General features: G+C 41.8%; 1 protein-coding gene across 6 annotated transcripts in view; it reads right to left on the reverse strand.

Moving 5' to 3' along the window:
• dapk1 (death-associated protein kinase 1) overlaps nucleotides 1–25,680 on the reverse strand; it is a 262,641-nt gene that overhangs the window by 71,607 nt on the left and 165,354 nt on the right. For all 6 annotated transcript variants that reach the window (XM_069929540.1, XM_069929535.1, XM_069929546.1 and 3 more), the window contains 3 exons: nucleotides 15,970–16,167; nucleotides 11,991–12,188; nucleotides 1,570–1,668 (listed from right to left, as the gene is read on the reverse strand). In XM_069929540.1, the coding sequence (XP_069785641.1) occupies nucleotides 1,570–1,668; nucleotides 11,991–12,188; nucleotides 15,970–16,167 (495 nt within the window). The remainder of the gene's footprint in view (nucleotides 1–1,569; nucleotides 1,669–11,990; nucleotides 12,189–15,969; nucleotides 16,168–25,680) is intronic.

Raw genomic sequence — 25,680 nt, forward strand, 5'->3', positions numbered from 1 at the left:
AAAGGCAAAAGTAGTGTATGGCGTTGCAGAGGAATAAACAGATCAATTAGTACAAAGCAAAGGTGGTAATTATACCACTGCAGAGGGGTTCATACTGCAAGTATGTGCAATATTTCTCATATCAGAGCATAAAACTGTTCTTTGTTATGTAAATTATTAAAATAAAATCAAGCACTTCAAATTTTAAACATGCTCTCACAATATTATGCACACCCATTATATCAAAAGCATATTAGTCAAAAAAAATTAAATGCTGGAAATAATAAACAGATAAAGCAGCATTTATGGAGAAAGAAAAATGCAGCTAATTCTGAAATGTTCACCAAGGCATTAATGATTTAAATAAACTAATACTAATCTGAAATGTAAACCTTGTTTTTGATTCCACTGCCTGATCAGTTATTTCTATTTAAATTCAGACATCCAAAATCCACATTATTTACTTTCAAAGGAGACAGGCAGTTTGCGTTAATATAGGAGAACAAATACTGTATTTTGGAAATAAAAATTAAAACAAAAAAAAATCAAGTAATTACCATTTATGTACAAAACATCTATATTTTTAGTAATAATTTGATTCACCAACAAGAACTAGGTTTCTTTTGTATACAGCATATGTCAATATCAATAGAGTACCCACAGAAGTCCGTGTGGACGTCAACTCAACCTTTCACAGATATTGTGGGTAACAATAAACCCCTTTTTAAAGAAAGTTTAGCTGACTACAACTGACTGGTTAAATATCAGTCACATTCCTAATTCTGAGTTGAATCATCTCATTTACTGGGGAGCACATAGTTTGCAATTCCCTGAATTAGACTGAAAAGAAGAAATACAAGGAGCTAAGCTTCCCATTTATTAGCAGCGGCAAGGCTAGCAAAGCAGTTAGCACAATGCTGTTACAGCACCAGGATCGGGATTGGGGTTCTGTACTGTCCTGTACTGTCTGTAAGGTGTTTGCAGATTCTCCCCGTGTCTATGTGGGTTTTCCCCCGGGGCTCTGGTTTCCTCCCACCATTCAAAACGTACTAGGGGTTGTAGGTCAATTGGGTGTAATTGGGTGGCACGGGCTCGTGAGCCAAAAGGGCATGTTACTGTGCTGAATGTCTAAATTAAAAAAAAATATTTAGAGATGATTAGATGGCTGCCCTGGCCCTGCTGAGCATTTAAAGAGCATCATTATAGAGGCAGCTGCTGTTGAACTTAAGTTCTCATGATCTGTCCCTTTCAGTGGAGAAAAGGGAACTAGCAAGAGAACAAAAAAAAAATCAGGACGCGTACAATTTAGATCCATTGCCAAAAAGAGTGGGACAATGCACTGAATGGAGAGATGAAGTCATCTTACTCTATCAGGACAAATGTAAGCTACATTCGCATCTTTGTTTCCCCTTCAGAACTTGGAGTCAATTCAGGAAATTCATAAGTACATTGACCATAACCTAAAACCATTAGCACCTCATTCACTTTCAGCCAATTTCTTTAATATTTTGAGGTGAAACCTTTGAAAGTTAATAGAATGCATCAAGAGTTATTAGAGTTACAATAAAAATGATAATTTGATCAACTTACCAAACTAACAGTTTCCACATTGGCACCAGCAAGGCACAGGTGGCGAACAACATCAAGACTTCCAGCATTAGCAGCTAAGTGCAAAGGTGTTCTTCCATACTGTATTGAGAAGTAAATGTGATTAATGCGAGAAAGAAATGATTATTTAAAAAGAATGAAGCAATAATGATTTAACATTTATTTTCTGAAAAGGGAAACACTTAATTGCTGGCGGATCTCTCGCTCCCCCATGTCTGAACATGATAGACCAGGAGAGGTAGAGTTCAATTAATTCGACACCTCAGGCAGAAAATAGGGCTGATTTTTACATTCCTCTCCTGACACTTGAAATGCATACAGAGTAGTTGGCTTTAGTGATTCTTTGATCACAGAATCCAACACTCATGAATGGCGAAGTACACTTAGCTTATTAAGGGGTGGGGGGGGGGGGGGAAATGCACACCATATTTGTCTATATACCAAGGATTTTAAATCCAAAGAGAAACGAACACCAAACATTAGCTTGTATTGAACAACCAATTTTGATCAGGGTTTGAACCTCTCATTTTACAGAGACAATAATAAAAGCTTTTGGAAATTCACTTGCTCATAATGGGTCCTGCACAAAAGCAGATTCTATTTAACCACCAAAATTGCAGCAAGCGCTTTATTTCTGTAAACTTTATTGCTGATGAAGTTATTTTCTCATTTAATTACTTAACCCTCTCCTTACTAAACTTGCAGTAAAATATCCAAAGAATGGCAGCGAGTCGTTTATTGGGGTAAATGGACAAAAAAGATTAGTGCTAAGGATCATCTTCGATGTGAAAAAGACAGAGAAAGAAGGAGAATACCAGAGTACCAGACCTAGAGCGCAAAAATGAAGCCAAAAATGAGAGGTCAAGATGTTTTGGGCTGCATAGCTAGAATAAGTTATAGATCAGGAGGAATAGGGCAGTGGAGGGATTTTAAGTTCAAGTTTATTATAATCCGATTGCTCAAGAAAGTATTGTGTTACTTTCTGTACTTATTATGTATTCCATATCCATTATGTGTTTATAGATTTTATTATTATTGAAAAAGAAAGAAAGCCAATGTAGTGCTGGACACAGCCAAGAAAGACTCAGCCACCCCATTGAAAGTAGTTAATGACTTTTTTATTCAAATTCAGCACGTGCCCTTTTAAGTGCAGCATGAGCTCAGTCACCTTGTGCATTGTGACATCATAATCGCTGCCCCAGGCGTGTGCTGGGCAGGAGAATTGAGGCAGGGAGAAACCTGCGCCATCTTCCCATGGCTGCCCCGCCATGTGACCTTACATGTGGGGCCGGTTCGCCATGAGAGAGTGCGCTGCCACACAACACCCCAACCCCCCAGAACCGCAATACGCGTCCCGCCGCTTGGGCGGGCGGCCCCAGCATTTGGGCATGGCCGTCTGCACCGGTCATGATATGTCTAAGTGTGACGGCTTCAAACGGTCCACAATGAAAAGTTCGTCTTTACCCCCTATGTTCAAAGTGAAAGTCCTGTCGGATCGCTGGAGGACCTTGTATGGACCTTCGTACAGGCATTTTAAAGGTGCCGTATGTGAGCCGCGTCAAACAAATACGAATTCCACCGAGTCCAGCTCTTTGCGACCATGTGTCGGCTGGATGCCATGATGCGAGAGATGCGGGGGGGGGGGCTAGCGAGGACAGTTTCTTATGGAGATCTGCCAAAAGGTTTGCATGCTTGGTCGTGACGTTGGGCTCTGGGCCAAAGAACTCATCAGGCAGTGAGAGTGGCACGCCATAGACCAATTCCACTAAAGATAGCTGTAGGTCCTCCTTGGGTGCTGTTTTGATGCCGAGGAGGACCCAGGGCAATTCGTCTTCCCAGCCTGGGCCGGTGAGGCGAGCCATGAGGGCGGATTTCATATGACGATGAAACCTTTCCACCAATCCATTTGCTTGCAGGTGGTAGGCTGTGGTGTGGTGGAGTTTAACCCCCAGGAGGTTCGCCAGTTGAGCCCAGAGCACAGAGGTGAACTGGGCGCCCTGTCACTGGTGATGTGCGCTGGGACTCCGAATCTAGCAATCCAATGACTGGCTAGGTTCCTGGCGCATGTCTCTGTGGAAGCCTCTTTGATGGGAACGGCCTCCAGTCATCTTGTGGTCCGATCAACTATTGTGAGAAGGTAGCACGCTTCTCTGGACGATGACAACGTGGATGTGCTGAAATCTCCGCACCGCCGGGTCGAATTGCTGGATTGGGGCCTGCGTATGCTGGTGGACCTTGGAGGCCTGGCACCTGGTGCAGTTCCTCACCATCTCGGCCACCTCTTTTTTGAGCCCGTGCCACACAAACTGCTCTGCCACCATTCGCACCTAAATCTTCACCAAGGGGTGGGCTAGGTCGTGGACTAAGCTAAAACCCTTCAACCTCCATTGGGGTGGGTCTACCAGGTGCGGCGAGCCGGTGGAGATGTCGCAGAGCAGTGTGTCCGGCCTGTTGGGCAACTGAATGTCCTGGAGCTCGAGGCCAGAGATGGCGGTCCAGAGAGCCTGCATCCAGCTTCTGGGCCTGTGCCAACTTTCTGTAGTCAAGGCTGGGAACAAGAGCGTTGATCACCAGATGAGAGAGTGCATCTGCCACTACGTTGTCTTTGCCTACCCCATGCCAGATGTCGGTGGTGAACTCCGACACGTAGGAGAGGTGGCGTTGCTGGTGAGCCGACCATGGATCTTTGGCCATTGCGAGTGCCTGTGTGAGGGGCTTGTGGTTCGTGAACTCCGTGAAGGGCCTGCCCTCCAGAAGTATCAAACGAGCCAGATGGCCAGGTACAGCACCAGGTCGAAAGCGCTCTACTCGAGCTCTGGCGGGTGCAGCTGTTTGCTAAAGGCGGCCAGCGGGCGCCACTGACTGTTGAGCCACGGCTCGAGTATGCCCCCTACTGCAGTGGCTGAGGCGTCGACGGAGAGCGCCATGTGTGCCTCCGGGCGTGGGTGCACCAATAGAATTGCGTTGGCGAGAGCCTCCTTTGCTGCGGCAAAAACGGTGTCTGCCTCCTCCGACCAGGTCAGGACTTTCTCCTTAGTGGTGATCAATGCGGTCAGCATCAATGTGGTGCAGGCGGCGCCGGGGATGAATCAATGATAAAAATACACCATCCCCACAAACTCCAAGGTGGTTGACTTGGGGAACCGCTGGATGGCTACGACCTTCTCTGGTGCCAGGGTAGCTTCTGCTGCCGAGATGGTGTGCCCCAGGAACTGCAGCGTCTGCTTGCCAAACTGGCACTTGGCCACGTTGACCGTGAGGCCAAACTCCGCCAGTCGGACAAACAGGGTACAGAGGTGTACCCTTGTGCTCTTCGCAGTTGCAGCTGGCGATAAGAATATTGTCCAGGTAGATAAGCACAAAGTCCAAGTCCCTACCCACTGCGTCCATGAGGCGCTGAAAAGTCTGGCCTGCGTTCTTGAGGCCAAAAGGCATACGCAGGAATTCAAAAAGGCCAAAGGGGGTGATGATCGCCATTTTGCCGATGTCCTCAGGGTGGACTGGGATCTGATGATACCCCCACAACAGATCGACCTTGGAGAAGACTTGCGCACCGTGGAGATTGGCTGAGAAGTCTTGAATGTGTGGAACCGGGTACCTGTCCAGTGTGGTCGCTTCATTCAAACGCTGGTAATCGCCGCAGTATCTCCAGCCCCCGCAGGATTTTTGGGGACCATGTGAAGAGGGGATTCCCAGGCGCTGTCTGAGCGACGGATGATCCCCAACTCCTGAAGCCAGGAAAACTCCTCCTTTGCCAGCTGCAGCTTCTCGGGCAGAAGTTGTCTGGGCTTGGCATTCAGCGGGGGCCCTGTGAGGAGATATGGTGGTATACCCCATGCGGGGTAAGGTGGCGCTGAATTGTGGTTGAAGGATGGCGGGGAACTCATGGAGTATGTTCGAATACACATCCCTGGAAGTGGCGATGGCGGCGATCTCAGGCCTGCAGGTGTTCATTGTGTCCAGGCTCACTGAATGGAAGGTGCAAGCGTTGACCAGCCTCTTGCCCTTCATGTCAACCTACAATCCGTGTGCCCTCAGGAAGTTGGCCCCTAACAATGCAGTACCCACTGAGGCTAACACGAACTTCCAGCGGAATTTCTCTTTACTGATCTGGATCTGTGCCCTGCGGGTACAGAAGATCTTGATCGCGGAACTGTTGGCTGCCCGGAGGGTGGGACCAAGAGATCGGGTGCGTGTCTCAAGGGTGGTAGGGGACAGGATGCTCAGCTTCACTCCTGTGTTCACCAGGAAACGTCGACCAGTGGACTTGACGGTAACATGAAGGAGTCTGTCCACATGGCCAGCCGTCGCAGCCATCAATGGTGGCTGGCCAGGTCTTTTCCCCTGGTAGTCACACGGTTGTCGGCACTTACGAGCTTGTGCTCCCCAGTGCTGATGGTAAAAGCACCAGGTGGAATGGTACTCCTCGGGCTTTTGCTTGGAGGAAGTGTTGCGGCTGGGTGGCTCTTGGCCACGCAACCTGACTGAGGGCTGCTTCATTCTCCCTTTTGGTGCGCCAGAGAGTGTTCGCTTGGGCTGTGACTCAGCGTGGATCTGTGAAGTCTTCATCCGCCCCTGTGCCCCTGTGCATCTGCTCGAGAAAGATCTGACAGAATAGGAAACAAGGTTTGTGATCCTCTGCCAGCGCCAGCATCTCGTCCATTAGGGCTGATGGTGTGTGGTCCCCAAGGCCATTGAGGTGCAGGAGCCTGGAGGCACGCTGCTGAGGGGAGAGCCCGAAAGTGCCAAGGAGCAGGTTCTTGAGGGTAGGATATTTATTCTCGGCTGGTGGGTTGTATATTAGATCATCCACCCTGGTTGCCATTTCTTCGTCCAGCATGCTCACGTGGTAGAACACCATGGCATCTGCTGAAATGTTCCTCAGATAAAACTGCGCCTCCGCCTGCCCGAACCATGTACGCGGGCGATGGGTCCAGAAGGGCGGCAGTTTGATGGCAACGGCATTGATCTCTGCCGGATCCATGTTCTTGAGACCAGAGAGGTGTCTGGGCTCAACGGAGTCACCAATGTAGTGCTGGTCACAGCCAAGACTCAGCCACCACATAGAACATCGTTAATTACTGTTTTTATTCAAATTCAGCACGTGCCCTTTTAAGGGCAGCATGAGCTCAGTCACCTTGTGCATTGTGACATCATAATCTCTGTCCCAGGCACACACTGGGCAGGAGAATTGAGGAAGGGAAAAAACCCTGACAGTGCCATCTTCACATGGCTGCCCCGCCACGTGGCATTACATGCGGGGCTGGTTCGCTATGGGAGAGTGCGCCACTACACTATTCTATTTAAAGCCATTGTTCCTCTCTCTGCAAACAACACAAGAAGACAACTTAGAATTTTGTGCTCTCTCTCTCAAAGATCTTTTGGCTTCAGTTTACCAAACAAATTGAATTTTGTTTATAATCTTTGCTTCGGTTGAGATAGAAGTTTTGTGAGTCTTGTGTGTTTTGTGTCTAAGTTTTTCTGTGGGCTGGTTGGAAATATAACTTAGACTTTAATTACATATGTTATATTTAGGCTGGGGAATTTATTAGTTTTACATTGTTATAGAAATTTGCATAGTAACCTGTGGGCATTGTTATAAAAGGGGAGATACTGAATTAAAATTTGAAGGTGAATTTTTGTTAATAAAGTAATTGTTCATCTTTACCCCTGTGTGATATGCCTTCTTTGTGGTTGCTGGTTTGATCTTGTAACAGTACTAATTGTAATTCAAAAAGTTTGTCTATGAAATTTGGTTCCAGAATATATGGAAATACTGAAAGTTTAGAACGAATAAAATTTCTTATTTGATAAATATCTAAAAAATTGTCTGTTTGGCATATTAAATTTCATCGTCAATTGTTGTAAAGATGCAAAATTCTGTGGATAAAAAGATTGTTAAAAGTTTTAATTCCTAGATAATTCAATTATTCATAGTTTGCATTTAAAATGGCAGGTTGGAATAAATGATTATGTAAAATAGGACCAGTAAATATAAATTTCATAATTCCAAAAAAATTCCTAAATTGACCCCAAATCTTCAATCTAGCAATGAGCTGCTCTATGAATAAATGAATATTTTAGAGACTTTTTTGTTTAGGGGACCTATTAAAAATAGGTTATCTCTATATGCAGATTTCCATTTACTTTTTGATCCGCTCTGGAGGTACCCATACCAAAGATATTGTTGTTACTTATGTGCATCAGTAAATTCACAGGATATAAACTTAATCTGCATAAGAGCGAACTATTACCACTGTTATGGAATGGGTTAATAAAATTATGATTAAATATTTCTTAAAAGGGGTAAAAAATTTTGTGAGGTTTAGTTGTTAGATTATATTTCACAACATTTTGGCAGTTTCCGCAAAGCAGGACGTCAAGCGCTGAAGAGCTGGCTCTGAATGGGCAACTAAAGCGGCATCATCTGCAAAGAGTAGTTCACGGACAAGTTTCTCTTGTGTCTTGGTGTGAGCTTGCAGGCGCCTCAGATTGAAGAGACTGCCATCCGTGCGGTACCGGATGTAAACAGCGTCTTGCTTTGCGGAAACTGCCAAAATGTTTGGCCTGGAAGTCAGCCTGAAGAAAACTGAGGTCCTCCATCAGCCAGCTCCCCACCATGACTACCAGCCCCCCCACATCTCCATCGGGCACACAAAACGGTCAACCAGTTTACCTATCTCGGCTGCACCATTTCATCAGATGCAAGGATCGACAATGAGATAGACAACAGACTCGCCAAGGCAAATAGCGCCTTTGGAAGACTACACAAAAGAGTCTGGAAAAACAACCAACTGAAAAACCTCACAAAGATAAGCGTATACAGAGCAGTTGTCATACCCACACTCCTGTTCGGCTCCGAATCATGGGTCCTCTACCGGCACCACCTACGGCTCCTAGAACGCTTCCACCAGCGTTGTCTCCGCTCCATCCTCAACATCCATTGGAGCGCTCACACCCCTAACGTCGAGGTACTCGAGATGGCAGAGGTCGACAGCATCGAGTCCACGCTGCTGAAGATCCAGCTGCGCTGGATGGGTCACGTCTCCAGAATGGAGGACCATCGCCTTCCCAAGATCGTATTATATGGCGAGCTCTCCACTGGCCACCGTGACAGAGGTGCACCAAAGAAAAGGTACAAGGACTGCCTAAAGAAATCTCTTGGTGCCTGCCACATTGACCACCGCCAGTGGGCTGATAACGCCTCAAACCGTGCATCTTGGCGCCTCACAGTTTGGCGGGCAGCAGCCTCCTTTGAAGAAGACCGCAGAGCCCACCTCACTGACAAAAGGCAAAGGAGGAAAAACCCAACACCCAACCCCAACCAACCAATTTTCCCTTGCAACCGCTGCAATCGTGTCTGCCTGTCCCGCATCGGACTGGTCAGCCACAAACGAGCCTGCAGCTGACGTGGACTTTTTTACCCCCTCCATAAATCTTCGTCCGCGAAGCCAAGCCAAAGAAAAAAATATTTCACAAACAAACATCTCAAGTGCCATGCAGGGATAGACTTCATGTCTCCAATGGTCTTTGCTGAGACAATGGGAGAGTACTTGTGAGAGTTTTACAAGTGGGTGTTAATGGATCCGCATGTTTGTACAGTGTCCAGGCTCAAGAACTGAACATATTTTGCTATTAAGACTGTTGCCAGAAGTTTAAGTTGCTGGTTGAAGATTGTTATTCTAAGAGGGGTCATATGGCTTTCCAAATAGTGAGAAAACATTCATTCTCTGGGAGAGAGAGAGACGGAGAGATTCAGCAGCAGTTGGTGTTGAAGGCTGCAAGTTGACAGACTGGCTGCAAGACCCCATTTCAAGACGGGGTTTGAGTTCCAAGTTTAGCCTATTATGAATCTTTCTAGTCAATTGCAAAGGCTTTGGGTGGTCATTGTTGCTTCTCCTAAAATAGGGGGGAAAATATCTCTTTGTGGTAACCTGGAAGAAGGTTATCTTTTGGAAAAACCCAAGAGAGGGCAAGACACTTCAGTGGCTGATTGAAGGAGATCAGTTGGTGTGTCCAACAAACAACAAATCTCTCTTTGAAACCAACAACGACCTTCCTGAGTGGTAACAACTTAAGTTAAAGCACCAGAGTCTGCTGAAGATAATAAATGCTCAACTCTGTGCACAGTATGGAAGATGGCCTGATACCAGAGAACTTGGAGAAGTGAAAAGTGAATGATTGGACAGTGAAAAACAACTTTCCTGAACACATAAACATTACATACACATTCACTTAGAATTAGAAGGGGGTTAAGTTAAGATAGATAATCGTAATAATATTGATATTATTATGTATTAAGAAAATAAAATGATTTTTGTTGGTAAATTTCTGTTGCCTGCTGGTTTTTGAGTCCTTTGGGCTCGTAAACCCACTAAAAGGCCCACTTACTCTATATTCTAATTATCGTTTTAAAATAGTGAAAGATCAATTTAAATATCTGGGTATTATAATAACTAAGAATGTTAAAAAACCTCTAAAGAAAACTTTGAAGTTTTATTTAATCAGACTAAAACAATACTCTCTGGATGGTCACCACTTTCTCTAACTAGGATAGGCCGTATTAATTCAATTAAAATGAATATTTTACCAAAATTCTTATATTTATTTCAATTATTACCAATTTTTATTTCTAAGTCTTTGACACATTGGAATCATCAAGGAAAGAAACCAAGAATAAATAAAAGTTCTCTTCAGAACACAAGAAATAATGGAGGATTGCCGTTCCGTAATTTTAGATTTTATTATTGGGCAATGAACATAGGGAATATATTATTGTTCTTACAGTTTGATAATAGAGATGACTGCCCCAATTGGATGGAAATAGAATTGAAATCCCTTAAGAATACTTGCCTACATGAGCTCACCTTTACCTCTCTCTATTCCAAAACTAACAAGGAATTTAATCATTAGGCGTTCTATTCTCCTCAAAGAAAAGAAAAAGAACCAACAACCCAATGAAACAGTGATCTCTGGTTCTCAGTGGGAAAAAAACAGACCCACATGTATACAGACAAGTGATATAAATGCAGGAGAAATATCCATATACAAAAATATTTACTAAACAATAGTTATTCATTTATTAAGTGTCTCAGAAGGTTGGTGTGAGCAGTTCCTTTGGTCTCACTGTCCTTGGGAAGAAACTGTTTCTCAGCTATCTCTTTCCCAATGGGAGTAGCTAAAAGATGCTGTGTGTGGGTTGGTAAAGGTCCTCAACGATTTTGCATTCCCACTTCAGACAATAATCCTGGTAGATCACAACTGGGGATGGGGGGGCGGGGGGGGGGGTAAGCCCCAGTACGCCAGTGATTCTGCCACTCTTATAGATTGACTTCCAATCCAATTCTCTACAGCAACATATCACACTGAGACACAGCTGGCCAGGAAGCTCTCGATATAGCTCCTGTAGAAGGTTGACATGATGGTGGCTGGTAGGCTTGCCTGCTTCAGTCCTATTAGCAACTGCAGTTGTGAAAATTAAGACATCAGTGGTTTACGAAGAATGGAAAAGGGAAGGATGGTAAGGAAAACACTGGTATGATCTTGCTACAAGCTAGCAAAAGGCAGGAATGAAGGATTCAGCAGTAAGAACAGAGGTGAATAATGTTAAGAAGGTGAAATGATAGACCTCGTTATGGATCAAATATGCTCACAATTTGAAAGGAGAGAGCTCGTAGATTGTGAATGGAATTTGTAGATGGGCTTTAAGACAATATCTACATTTGGAATAAATTTCTGCTCACCCTGTACTGGATGGCAGTCAAGAGTGTGACATATTACAGACTAAGTAGAGAGGTGTTGCGGACAAGCTAAAGGTTTGTAGCATCTCCACACATATAGAATTTGGAGTCCTAGAGGTTTAAAGTAGGGAAATAGGCCCTTGTAGGCCCACATTATCCATGCCATCCAAATAAGTCCCATTTGCTTGAGTTGGTTCATGTATCCATTGAAACTATTCTTATCCATGTACCTGTTCAAGTGGCTTTTAAATGTTACAATTTTCCCATCTCTACCACTGCATCTGACAGCTCCCTCTGTGTGAAAAAGATGCCCCTCAGGTCCCTTTTAAATCTTTCTTCCCTCCCCTTAAACTGATGATTTAGATTCCTCTGTCCTGGGAAAAAGGACCATGAATATTTACCCTATTTTGTTTCTGGATGACAATGCTGAGGATGGGAAAGGAGGCAATTGTCAATGCTTGACATAATTCTGAGGAAGCAATGCTGTACCCGGTGATCCCAATTCGATCATAGTCTTCATCCAATAAATACTTCACTTACCAACAGCAAAATCTTATTTCTTTGATACTTTGTTACTCAATTGTTGACTATTATAAAGCAAGCTTAAGAAATTCAAATGCAGAACTAAACACAAATCATAATATTTAATGATAATGGATTTACCTTATTAGTTACATCAAGATTGCAGTTTGCATCACAAAGAGCCATAACAATAGATATGTTGCCATCTTTGCAGGCGATGTGCAGAGCTGAATTACCATGCAGATCTTGTACATCCACAAAGCACCCTTGACTTAGTAGATACTTCACCACCTCTATCTGGCATCTTCGTACTGCAAGGTGCAGAGCTGTGTGACCATCCTGAAAATAAAAGACCTTTAAGGCCCTGCAACAAAATACATTAAGGTAAAAAACTCAAGTTTGCATTTCTAAACAGCTGTGGAATGGAGCCAGAGATGGCAGTCTGCAAGCAATATGACCAGACATCCAAGTTTATGATGCCGATTTTTTGGTTTTATTGCAGTGAATCAAAAAAAGGCACTGATGCCTTGAATATGCATGGTAGGTGCTTCACAGCTGCTCAAGAACACATTTTGACAAATTCTTAATTTCTTTTTACATTTTTTTTATTTTTCACACTGTGAACCATAGCAATCAAAATACACACAAACATTTCCCTCTTAAATATACACAGTGGTATTTTCTCCCCTTTTTTCCCCCCTACCTTAACTCCCCCCTTCCCACCCCCCTCCAAACCCATTAAACGTTCAACATATACAATAAAACCATTAAACAATTTCATCACACAATGAAAATAAACAAGAAAATTGTGTCATCTACTTTTACACACTGGATCAAGTAATTTTGTCTTCTTATCATTTTATCATTTTAGGGAGTGGAAGTCCAAGGCAAGCTCTCTCTGTTATGTTCCATGTACGGTTCCCAAATTTGTTCAAATAATGTGACTTAAGAAATAACATCACAGTATTCGAACAAATTTGGGAACCGTACATGGAACACAACAGAGAAGTCCTATCGCGGACCTCCACCACCTAAAATAACAGAAGGAGAAGAAGACGAAATGAACTGACCCAGTATGTAAAAGTAGATGACACAAATTTCTTGTTTATTTTCATTGTGTGATTACATTGTTTAATGGGTTTAATGTATCATATATGTTGAATGTTGAATGGGTGGGGAGGGGGGGGGTGAAGGAGGGAGGGAAGGGAGGGGGGAAAAGGGAAGAAAATGACACTGTGTATATTCAAGAGGGAAATGTTTATGTGTATTTTGGTCAATATGGTTCATAGTGTGAAAAATAAAAAAAATAAAAAAAAATAATGTGACTTTATTTTTTAAATTATATGTTATTTTTTCCAGTGGAATACATTTATTCATTTCCATGTACCATTGCTGTACTCTCAGGCTCTCTTCTGATTTCCAAGTTGACATTATACATTTTTTTGCTACAGCTAAGGCTATCATAATAAATCTTTTTTACGCTTCATCCAGTTTGAGGCCTAATTCTTTACCTCTTATATTACTTAGAAGAAAGATCTCTGGATTTTTTGGTATGTTGCTTTTTGTGATTTTATTTAATACCTGATTTAGATCTTCCCAAAACTTTTTCACTTTCTCACATGCCCAAATTGCATGTACTGTTGTTCCCATTTCTTTCTTACAGTGAAAACATCTCTGATAATGTTGGATCCCATTAAAAAAAAAACTTTTGGGGTGTTATATATATATAGATATATATCTATATATCTATATATATATATATACAGATATATAGATATATATCTATCTATATCTATCTATATATATATATAGATAGATATATATATAAAACCTGTGTAACCAATTATTCTTCATTTCTTGAGCAGGGTAGGTTGAAGGCTGTTTTTCTTGGAATTCTTGTGATTCAGAGTTAAAAAGGTGAGGGACTTGACATCTGCTCTTAACTTTCAAAGGATGACCTTTTGACTCAATAGAAATTATGCCTGCTTGGCATACATTCCAATTCTCTACTCCAAAACAGACTTGGGCTAATTTATGCCCAATATGTGATTAAACATTTAATCTAGAGAACCAACATAAAAAAGTAACTTCTTTAAGTAAGGGGTGGATTATCTCAAATGTAAATAAATGGTGGGCTACACCATCCTGACTCCAAAATCACTAATAAGCAACAACAGTATGCTATCGACTGGCACTTCAATCAGGCCACCTGAATCCAACTTAGTGAAGTTTGGCTATTTCCCAGTTCCAAGAATATCTGAGCTTAATGAAAGTACTGGTTGTATGCAAGGAAACCAGAATACAACTGGAACTTTCTGAAACTTCAACAGATTGCCATTTTCTAACAATTTTGGAATTAATAATACAGCTTGGAGACTTGCATCAGGAATTTGGAAGTCCTTGCAGTCTTGCTTTGCTTAACATTACAACCCTGCAAAAAAATGACTTTAGGTGGGTGCAACTTGCAAAGAGATAAGCTATTTGTTGAATTCTGTTTTTTTTAAAACCTCCTTTGAAAATCTCTGAATTTCCATTTAAGCCCTCTGGAGTACTCGCAGGATAGCGCATGCATAATTTTCTCTACCCAATTTGCCCGTTTTTCCCCAACCCAACTAATCCCTTGTCCCACCTCCTCTTTTTTGTTATAGGATGAATGCCATGGTTCCTTAACCCAAGTCAAGCTCTGATTCAATTTCTGCCACCAGGCGAAGGAATTCTTGATGATTTTGTACAACATACCCAGATTGTCTGTGACTGTTTGCAAAACCATTATTACCTGCACAAAGTAAAAGCTTCATACTCAAAGCTACTAACTAGTCAAGTTTACTCACCCTATTCAAAAGCAGTAATTTATTCACAGTTGCTCATTCACATTCTTATCATCTATGAGATTGGACAATAAAATAAAATGTGCATCTTCAAGTACTGGGTGGTATTGAGGATCCTTAAATTAAAATCACAATTTCAAACATCTCCAGGATTGCAACTGAGATTTTTCCAGTCTACTGTTAATGACCACATTATTCAATAATATCAATGAGTTCATATGCAATCTCAGAAAAGTAAAACATTTTGTCTGTAGCTTGCAATTCTAGCATTGAATCCTTTGTTTATCACAACAACTAGAAGCGATACGAGAATTATATTTTTGTGGCGGCCCCTCGCAGCCCCATCGGGGTGCCTCACAAAATGAAGGACGAACGTGACGATCCAGCAGGCTGCACAAGATCCGCAGCGCTGCCCTCCAATTGGCCACAACTAAAGGTGCCTAACTGACCGATCAAGGAAACCGGATCTCAAATGCACCAAACAGCGCTGAGGGGGATTTGACCACACCCATCAGCTTAAGAATAAAAGCAGAGCAGTGAGCCCAATAAATCTCAGTGTTAAATATACTCAACTGGAGTCTGTGTTGTTCTTTCTGGGAAGAGTGTGTTCTTTCTGAGCTAACCTGCATACAGCTATAATCTCTCCTGCACTATAGGCTCCGCAGAGCCACAGCTAGCTACATCTTTTTGAAGTTTCAGGTCCTTTTGTTCCATGGTTTGAAGTTCTGTACTCAAATTGATCGTAACAATTTGATAGTCCACAAATGTCAATTTAATAAATGCAGACTTTTGCTTCATGACAAAGTAGAATTGTTAGAATGAAAGCCATAGGTCTACAATTTAAATGCATTAGAGAAAGTTTGTGTAAGTAATAATAACATCATGCTTTTGAAATCCACCAGAATGAGAGCTAGATTTAAATCACTCAATCATGGAATGCCTGTGCAAGGTTGTTAGTTTCCAATTATCTCCATTCAACAGATCTCCTTAGTGCTCATCTTCCTTACGATTGCATTACTGAAAGTTAAATCAGAATATACATCACATCACAAGACCATTCTGAGAAGAAATGGCTTTCAAAAGGGGATGTACTTCTAATAAACCAGGTGCTTCATGTCTCGAGTGTATGAGTAATGCTAAAATATTACTGGCGTAAGAATAAAGAACACACACGTTTGCCCATAGGAAAACTACAACCATTGAGGATAGGAAAATTAGTTTCCCTTCAAGCCTTGGAAACATTATGAAGTGGCATAATCAAACATCAATCAAGGCATCTGCTCAAAACTGACCGTGTCGATTGCATCCATGTCTGCGCAATGTTCCATCAAACATTCCACAATATCCACATAGCCTCTTGCAGATGCAGTCAAGAGGGGTGTCTCTCCTTCTTTATTTTTAAGGTGAACGTCACAGTCAGCTTCACAGAGTGCTCTGGCCACAGCATAGTAACCATGCCAGGCTGCACAATGCAAAGGGGCTTCGTGTTCCTAGTGCAAAGAAAAGAAGAGCTAAAATTTTAATAGTAGTTAATAAAATAGCTACAATGAAGAATTTAAAAAATAGTGGAACTAGAAATGCTGGAGCAGTGAAAGGATAACATAGGCAATACAATTTATAGAGAGTGAAATGAGTATGCATTTAGAATCACTGTTTATTAAAGCAGGTCTAACCCAAATGTTTGAATGGCACCACTTTTATATAAACATAAGAACATACAAAGTAATAACAGGAATAGTCCATTCAATTCCTCAAGTATCCCTTACACACAGTACTCTGATATAGTCCTCAAGTGCCCCTTACACACAGTATTCCAATATAGTACTCCAATATAGTCCTCAAGTGTCTCTTAAACACAGTACTCCAATATATTCCTCAAGTATCACTTAAACACAGTACTCCAATATAGTCCTCAAGTATCCCTTACACACAGTATTCCAATATAGTCCTCAAGTGTCCCTTAAACACAGTACTCCAATATAGTACTCCAATATAGTCCTCAAGTATCCCTTAAACACAGTACTCCGATATAGTCCTCAAGTATCCCTTAAACACAGTGATATAGTCCTCAAGTATCCCTTACACACAGTATTCCAATATAGTCCTCAAGTGTCCCTTAAACACAGTACTCCAATATAGTACTCCAATATAGTCCTCAAGTATCACTTAAACACAGTACTCCGATATAGTCCTCAAGTATCCCTTACACACAGTATTCCAATATAGTCCTCAAGTGTCCCTTAAACACAGTACTCCAATATAGTACTCCAATATAGTCCTCAAGTATCCCTTAAACACAGTACTCCAATAGAGTCCTCAAGTATCCCTTAAACACAGTACTCTGATATAGTCCTCAAGTGCCCCTTACACACAGTATTCCAATATAGTACTCCAATATAGTCCTCAAGTGTCCCTTAAACACAGTACTCCAATATATTCCTCAAGTATCACTTAAACACAGTACTCCGATATAGTCCTCAAGTATCCCTTACACACAGTATTCCAATATAGTCCTCAAGTGTCCCTTAAACACAGTACTCCAATATAGTACTCCAATATAGTCCTCAAGTATCCCTTAAACACAGTACTCCGATATAGTCCTCAAGTGTCCCTTACACACAGTATTCCAATATAGTACTCCAATATAGTCCTCAAGTGTCCCTTAAACACAGTACTCCAATATAGTGCACAAGTATCCCTTAAAAACAGTACTCCGATATAGTCCTCAAGTATCCCTTACACACAGTATTCCAATATAGTCCTCAAGTGTCCCTTAAACACAGTACTCCAATATAGTCCTCAAGATTCCCTTACACACAGTATTCCAATATAGTCCTCAAGTGTCCCTTAAACACAGTACTCCAATATAGTACTCCAATATAGTCCTCAAGTGTCCCTTAAACACAGTACTCCAATATAGTCTTCAAGTATCCCTTACACACAGTACTCCGATATAGTCCTCAAGTGTCCCTTAAGCACAGTACTCCAATATAGTCCTCAAGTATCACTTAAACACAGTACTCCGATATAGTCCTCAAGTGTCCCTTACACACTGTATTCCAATATAGTACTCCAATATAGTCCTCAAGTGTCCCTTAAACACAGTACTCCGATATAGTCCTCAAGTATCTCTTACACACAGTACTCCGATATAGTCCTCAAGTATACCTTACACACAGTACTCCAATATAGTCCTCAATATCCCTTAAACACAGTACTCCAATATATTCCACAAGTATCCCTTACACACAGTACTCCAATATCTTTGGCTTGGCTTCGCGGACGAAGATTTAAGGAGGGGGTAAAAGTCCACGTCAGCTGCATGCTCGTTTGTGGCTGACAAGTCTTATGCGGGACAGGCAGACACGGTTGGAGCGGCTGCAGGGGAAAATTGGTTGGTTGGGGTTGGGTGTTGGGTTTTTCCTCCTTTGCCTTTTGTCAGTGAGGTGGGCTCTGCGGTCTTCTTCAAAGGAGGTTGCTGCCCGCCAAACTGTGAGGCGCCAAGATGCACGGTTTGAGGCGATATCAGCCCACTGGCGGTGGTCAATGTGGCAGGCACCAAGAGATTTCTTTAGGCAGTCCTTGTACCTTTTCTTTGGTGCACCTCTGTCACGGTGGCCAGTGGAGAGCTTGCCATATAACACGATCTTGGGAAGGCTATGGTCCTCCATTCTGGAGACGTGACCCATCCAGCGTAGCTGGATCTTCAGCAGCGTGGACTCGATGCTGTCGACCTCTGCCATCTCGAGTACTTCGACGTTAGGGATGAAAGCGCTCCAATGGATGTTGAGGATGGAGCGGAGACAACGCTGGTGGAAGCGTTCTAGGAGCCGTAGATGATGCCGGTAGAGGACCCATGATTCGGAGCCGAACAGGAGTGTGGGTATGACAACGGCTCTGTATACGCTTATCTTTGTGAGGTTTTTCAGTTGGTTGTTTTTCCAGACTCTTTTGTGTAGTCTTCCAATTGTGTAGACTCCAATATATTCCTCAAGTATCCCTCACACAGTACTCCAATGTAGTCCTCAATATCCCTTACACACAGTACTCCGATATAGTCCTCAAGTGTCCCTTACACACAGTACTCCAATATATTCAATATCCCTTACACACAGTACTCCAACATAGTCCTCAAGTGTCCCTTAAACACAGTACTCCAATATAGTCCTCAAGTATCCCTTACACACAGTATTCCAATATAGTCCTCAAGTGTCCCTTAAACACAGTACTCCAATATAGTACTCCAATATAGTCCTCAAGTGTCCCTTACACACAGTACTCCGATATAGTCCTCAATATCCCTTACACACAGTACTCCAACATAGTCCTCAAGTGTCCCTTACACACAGTACTCCAATATAATCCTCAAGTATCCCTTACACACAGTACTCCAATATAGTCCTCAAGTATCCCTTACACACAGTTCTCCAATATAGTCCTCAATATCCCTTACACACAGTACTCCAATATAGTCTTCAATATCCCTTACACACAGTACTCCGATATATCCACAAGTATCCCTTACACACAGTACTCCAATATAGTCCTCAATATCCCTTACACACAGTACTCCGATATATCCACAAGTATCCCTTACACACAGTACTCCAATATAGTCCTCAAGTATCCCTTACACACAGTAATGCAATATAGTCCTCAAGTATCCCTTATACACAGTAATCCAATATAGTCCTCAAGTATCCCTTTCACGCAATACTCCAATATAGTCCTTAATATCCTTTACACACAGTACTCCGATATAGTCCTCAAGTGTCCCTTACACACAGTACTCCAACATAGTCCTCAAGTATCCCTTACACACAGTACTCCGATATAGTCCTCAAGTGTCCCTTACACACAGTACTCCAATATAGTCCTCGAGTATCCCTTACACACAGTACTCCAATATAGTCTGCAAGTATCCCTTACACACAGTACTCCAATATAGTCCTCAAGTATCCCTTACACACTGTACTCTAATATAGTCCTATCCACTCCCTACCTAGTTGAAGATAAGCCTCCCTCTATTTGCATTCAATTCAAAATGTTCTTTTGGTTTCCCCCAATTTCTTCCTCTACCTTCATGCTAGCCTTTTGTCAATCATGTACGAGGCCACACAGATCTCTTTGTAATTCAGAGCTCCACAATTTTGGTAGAAAATGGAATCTGGCTATTTATTCATTCTTCACAATGCAAGTGTGCTAGAAGACTCATCCAAAATTGTTCTTAAGGTGGTAGACCAACTGATGTTGCAATTCTGCAAACTGCTGTTGGGTGGAGGGTTTCAGGATTTAGCCCCAATGACAGAAAAGAGAATGGGATGTACTTCCAGGTCAGGATGAAGTATGACTTAAAAAGAGAAATAAACAGACGCACCCAAACCCCTAATCCTTCACAGTGGTCAGGATGAAGATTTGGCTGGTGCTGTTGGAGTAGCCTGGGAAAATGACTGCAGTGATCTTGCATACAGCAGAGGGAATGAGTGTTCAGAGTGGTGGATGGGTTACTAATCACACGGGCTGCTTTGCCCTGAATGAAGCTGAACACCTTGAACGTTGTTGGAACCACATTCATTCACAAAAATCTAGAATAATCCATCCCACTATTGACTTCTTAAAAATTTGTACATGTCTCAGACTTGGTTGAGGTTGTTAATTGCAGCCAAGATCAGAGTGATGCTAAAATCCATTACCCTGTTCTATCTTTCCTTTGTCTATTTGACAGCTCTTTTTAAAGCTGAAATTGAATACCACAGCAGAATTGAATTGAGCTTTGCTATTTTGCAAACTGAAGGTCAAAAACTTGCTGACGGTTGTTATGAAATTCCACATAGATTAGCACCATACCTTAGCACAAGCAGCAAATTAGGAAAGGAGAAAGTAGCCAATAAGTACATTCATTCATAGTCTCGAAATGACATCACATTAATTAAATTGGTCCTTGAAAGTCATAAGCAATAGTTAATGACTAGTATAATTGCACACTTTAATCTGGAGGTGCAAAGTATTCATTACACTGTTCAGTACACATATTCTGTACACTGTTCATAAATGCCAAGTGATCTTGCTAAAATTTACATTTCTTTATTGCCCACGTATTAAATCATCAATGTTATAAATCTGTGCTGTTTAAACTCGGAAGTGGTGCAAGAAATTAGATTTGACATGTGATTTTTTTTCGCCACAAGTGCTGCAAATTTGCTGGCCAAGCTTTAATCGGATTGCTTGACAGAGCTTATATGTACATGAATCACTGCCTGTAGTCTGATCTCAGTAACTGTACCCATCTATTCAGCATATAGTGTGCCCTCCATAATGTTTGGGACAGACACTTTTTTTCCTTTATTTGCCCATGTGCTTCACCGTTTTAAATTTGTAATCAAACAATTCACATGTGATTAATGTGCACATTCCAGAATTTAAGGTTATTGGTTTGACTTTGTAGAAATTACAACACTTAAAAAAAAAATATACATAGTCCTTTCATTTCAGGGAAACATAGTATTTGCTGCATATCCAATGAGTGCTTGAAGTCTGTGATTCACAAACATCAATCACCAGGTGCTGAGTATCTTCTCTGGTGATGCTCTGCCAGGCCTCTACTGCAGCCATCTTCAGCTCCTGCTTGTTCCAGGGGCTTTTCGCTTTAAGTTTTCTCTTCAGCCTATGACGAGCATGCACAATTGGATTTCGATTGGGTGACTGACTTGGCCATTCAAGATTTTTCCAGTTTTTAGCTTTGAAAAACTTCTTTGTTACTTTTGTATGATGTTTGGGATCATTGTCTTGCTGTAGGATGAAGCGCTGTCCAATGAGTTTAAAGAGGCATTTGCTCAAACTTGACCAGCTAAGATGTTTCGCTACACCTCAGAATTTATTTTTCTGCTGCTATCAGCAGTTACTTATCAATGAGGATAAGTGCACCAGTACATGCCCAGGCCATAACACCCTGATCACCACTTTTCACAGATGAGATGGTAGGCTTTGGATCTTGGGCAGTTCCTTTGCCCTCACTCTGATACAGGTTAATGACACCCGTCCACGAAAACTTTTTTTCTGAAATTCTGCAGGCTCTTTTAAATACTTTTTTGGCAAACTGTAATCTGGCCATCCTGTTTTGGTGGCTATCTGGTGGTTTACATCTTGCAGCATAGCCTCTGTATTTCTGTTCATGAAGTCTTCTGCGGACAGTAGTCATTGATACGTCCACACCTGCCTCCTGAAGAATGTTTCTGATTTGTCGGACAGGTGTTTGGGGGATTTTTCTTCATTATGATGAGGATTCTTCTGTCATCAGCAGTGGAGATCTTCCTTGGGCTACCAGTACTTTTGTGATCACTGAGCTCACCAGTGCACGCTTAATGTTGTTCCAAACAGTTGATCTGGTAATCTTAAAGTTTGGGCGATGTCTCTTACTGTCATATTCGGGTTTTTCGGCCTCAATGTCTTCTGTGACTTTCTGGGCCTCATGTTGTAAAAAAAGACAACTGCAGACTCCAAAGTTGATCAAAAGCTTAGAAGCAAGCCTAACTCTTTTATACTTACACTAATGAAGCATTTTAACATACAAGAGTAATCACAAAAAATGTGAAGCCAAATGTCCCAAATATCATGGTGCCCTGAAATGGGGGAATTATGTATAAAAAGTGCTGTAATTTCTACATGGTCAAAACAAAATGTAAACAATCTTCAATAAAATCTGTAATGTGCACTTTAATCACATGTACATTGTTTGATTACAAATTTAATAATGGAGCACACGGGCAAATAAAGGAAACAAGTGTCTCTGTCACAAACATTTTGGAGCGCCTGTATTTGCATTCCACTTAAATTAGTAATATTTATCATTTATGTGATCTCATTGCTATTCCATTTTTCTCACAGCTGATGGAAGCTTCTGGTTGAGAGAACTCAGAGTTACATAAGCTGATGACTGAAAGGTGTACCTGAAGCACCCAGGATTTCTTGTCTGTCCTTGCAAGGAAACTAAAAGGTCTTTGGTCTTATTCCTCGCTTGTCATATGACAAGCCCACAAAAGGAGATTGCATAAAATTTCTTGCATCATGGCCTGGTTTGGAAATTCAAGTGTCCAGGATTGCAGATACATTGCCAGCTCTGACCTTTCACTTGTTAAAGATGTGAGATGCAGCCTCAAGAAGGCAGCCAACATCATGAAGGACTCCAATCACCCTGGTCACAACCTCTTCTCACTTCTGCCTTCGTGAAGAAGGTACAGAAGCCTAAACTCCAGCAATTCTAGGTTCAAGTACTGTTTATATCGAATGGCTACATGGCCTTTGTACCTCTCCTTATTTTCTTCTTTCTTTGGCTTGGCTTCGCGGATGAAGATTTATGGAGGGGTATGTCCACGTCTGCTGTAGGCTCGTTGGTGACTGACAAGTCCGATGCGGGACAGACAGGCACAGTTGCAGCGGTTGCAAGGGAAAATTGGTTGGTTGGGGTTGGGTGTTGGGTTTTTCCTTCTTTGTCATTTGTCAGTGAGGTGGGCTCTGCGGCCTTCTTCAAAGGAGGTTGCTGCCCGCCGAACTGTGAGGCGCCAAGATGCACGGTTGGAGGCGATATCAGCCCACTAGCGGTGGTCAATGTGGCAGGCACCAAGAGATTTCTTTAAGCAGTCCTTGTACCTCTTCTTTGGTGCACCTCTGTCTCAGTGGCCAGTGGAGAGCTTGCCATAGAACTCGATCTTGGGAAGGCGATGGTCCTCCATTCTGGAGACATGACCCACCCAGTGCAGTTGGGTCTTCAGCAGCATGGATTTGATGCTTGCGGACTCTGCCAGCTCGAGTACTTCGATGTTGGTGATGAAGTCATTCCAATGAATGTTGAGGATGGAGCGGAGTCAGCGCTGATGGAAGCGTTCTAGGAGCCATAGGTGATGCCGGTAGTTTTCCTTACTACTATAAGCATAAATTAATCCACGACTGCCAATAAACATATGTGTGCACTATTGAAACAACATTTTTTTCTTGTACTGAGCATATTGCACTGTGAATATTCATCTATGCATCCTTTAAATTCATGACCTCGTTCTACACAATTATCCCTTTCTCTACTGTTGTAGTTTATGTATCTTGTGTAGCTGCTTGGCTGCAGCAAGAATTTCAGTGCATTTATATGCAAAAACATATGTATACACTTGTCAATATAACCATAAAATCATCATCATTAAACTAGGGAACAATTATCAGTACATCAAATTATCCCTGGTTTTGGCCAGTCTGGATTACATGCTCATTTAATTACCTGACCATTGATGCACTAAGCATTCACTGAGTGCAAAATTGGCTGTTGAGTAATTTACAGTGCCAAACTTTTAATGAGCTTGGCAAGCACATGAAACCACAGGGGTATTACTGAAAATGAAGCTGGAAGTGGATGTTAGAAAATAAGAAGCCAAATAAATAGACAACAAAAACAAAAAGTAGACAGGAAATGAGGTCAATGTACAGAGAAAAATGTTCAACTGACAATATTAATAGCCAAGGTGTGGAGTGAAAATTACAACAGAAGTAAGAAAAGGCATGAAAGAAATGTAATGTTATGGTCGTCAAGGGGGACTATGCAGGAAAACTTGGAAAATCAGATTGGCACGAGATCGCAAGATAAGAACTTTGTAGAATTGGAAAGGATCCAAAGATATGAGAATCTAGAGATTATGAAGAGTCTTTGATGGCTCCGGGCCTATACATTCTGGAGTTTAGAAAGATGAGTGGTGGTGGTGGTGGGGAAAGGGGAAATCTCATCGAAATCTATCGAATATTGTAAGGCCTGGATAGAGAGGTCATTGAGAGGATGTTTCTAGTAATGGGAGAGTCTAGGATCACAGGGCACATGACTTGCCTTTAGGTCAGAGACAAGGAGGAATATCTTTAGCCAAACTATTTAATTCATTACCACAGCCAGCTATGGAGGCCATTCATGGGTATATTTAAAGCAGAGGTTTATAATTTCTTGATTAGTAAGGGTGTCAAACATTATGGTGAGAAGACACAAAAATGGGGTTGAGAGCAAATATATCAACCATGATTGTATTTATTGGTGAAAGGCCTACCCCTGCTTCTTCTTTTCTATATTGTAGATGGTTTAGATGTGAAAGGAATTAAAACATTTTCTTGCAGGAAAAATGCAGAAAGTTACAATTGGATAACTTAAAGGTTCTTTGATACAGAGTTGTAGCAACATCTATTACAAGTGCACACAACATACATCACTTGAATTTGTTAACTAGCTTCTGCAAAAAACAGAACACAAATTCATATTCAGTACTGGCAATTTCGATAATTTCCTTTGAGTATATTTAAATTTCCAGAGGGAGGAAGAGGATAATTAAAGGGTGTGTGTAACAGGGATCAAGAATAGTAGTACCAGAGGTCAGGAAATAATTAGGGCAAATCCTGTTTCCTTTGTTGACTTGTGGTATTGGGTGCAAAAAAAATAAATGAAATTGCTGTTCATGAGGAAATGAGAATAGAGCATTATCGATAATCTTCAGGTGACACAAAAATATTATGTCTTCAAATACAGGCAGCAATGTAAACCATATCCATCATTAGGCTTAGATTCACGCAGACTAGTCAAGATTTGTGGTAAATTCTACATCAGCAGATTTCACTGAACCAATTGCAACAAAAACCTGGTCTCATTTTCACCAGGCCTTGAACATGTGTTTCTTAAATTTTTGCCTTAGTAGTACTTGTTAGAAAGTGCAAATTAGGTCAGGGGTCAGATATAAACATCCTTTGGCCATCTGTCTCACGTTCAGCCTTGGAAGGAAATTATTTGGATGAGCTATTTGATGGCAATGGTATCAAGGAATATTCTTCCAGTATGTTCTTATCTTCAGGCCAAGAATAAAATAGACTTTTTTTTGTAAAGTCAAGCTTTAAAACTATTTTAAAAACTCACTGTGCAATTAGGGTTTTCAATGCACTGTCAGGTTATGGTGTCACTTTCAATTACAGCATTCATTAGGGAACTCTTT

The sequence above is a fragment of the Narcine bancroftii genome, chromosome 1 (genome assembly GCF_036971445.1).
Source record: "Narcine bancroftii isolate sNarBan1 chromosome 1, sNarBan1.hap1, whole genome shotgun sequence".
In the NCBI taxonomy this organism is placed as follows: domain Eukaryota; kingdom Metazoa; phylum Chordata; class Chondrichthyes; order Torpediniformes; family Narcinidae; genus Narcine; species Narcine bancroftii.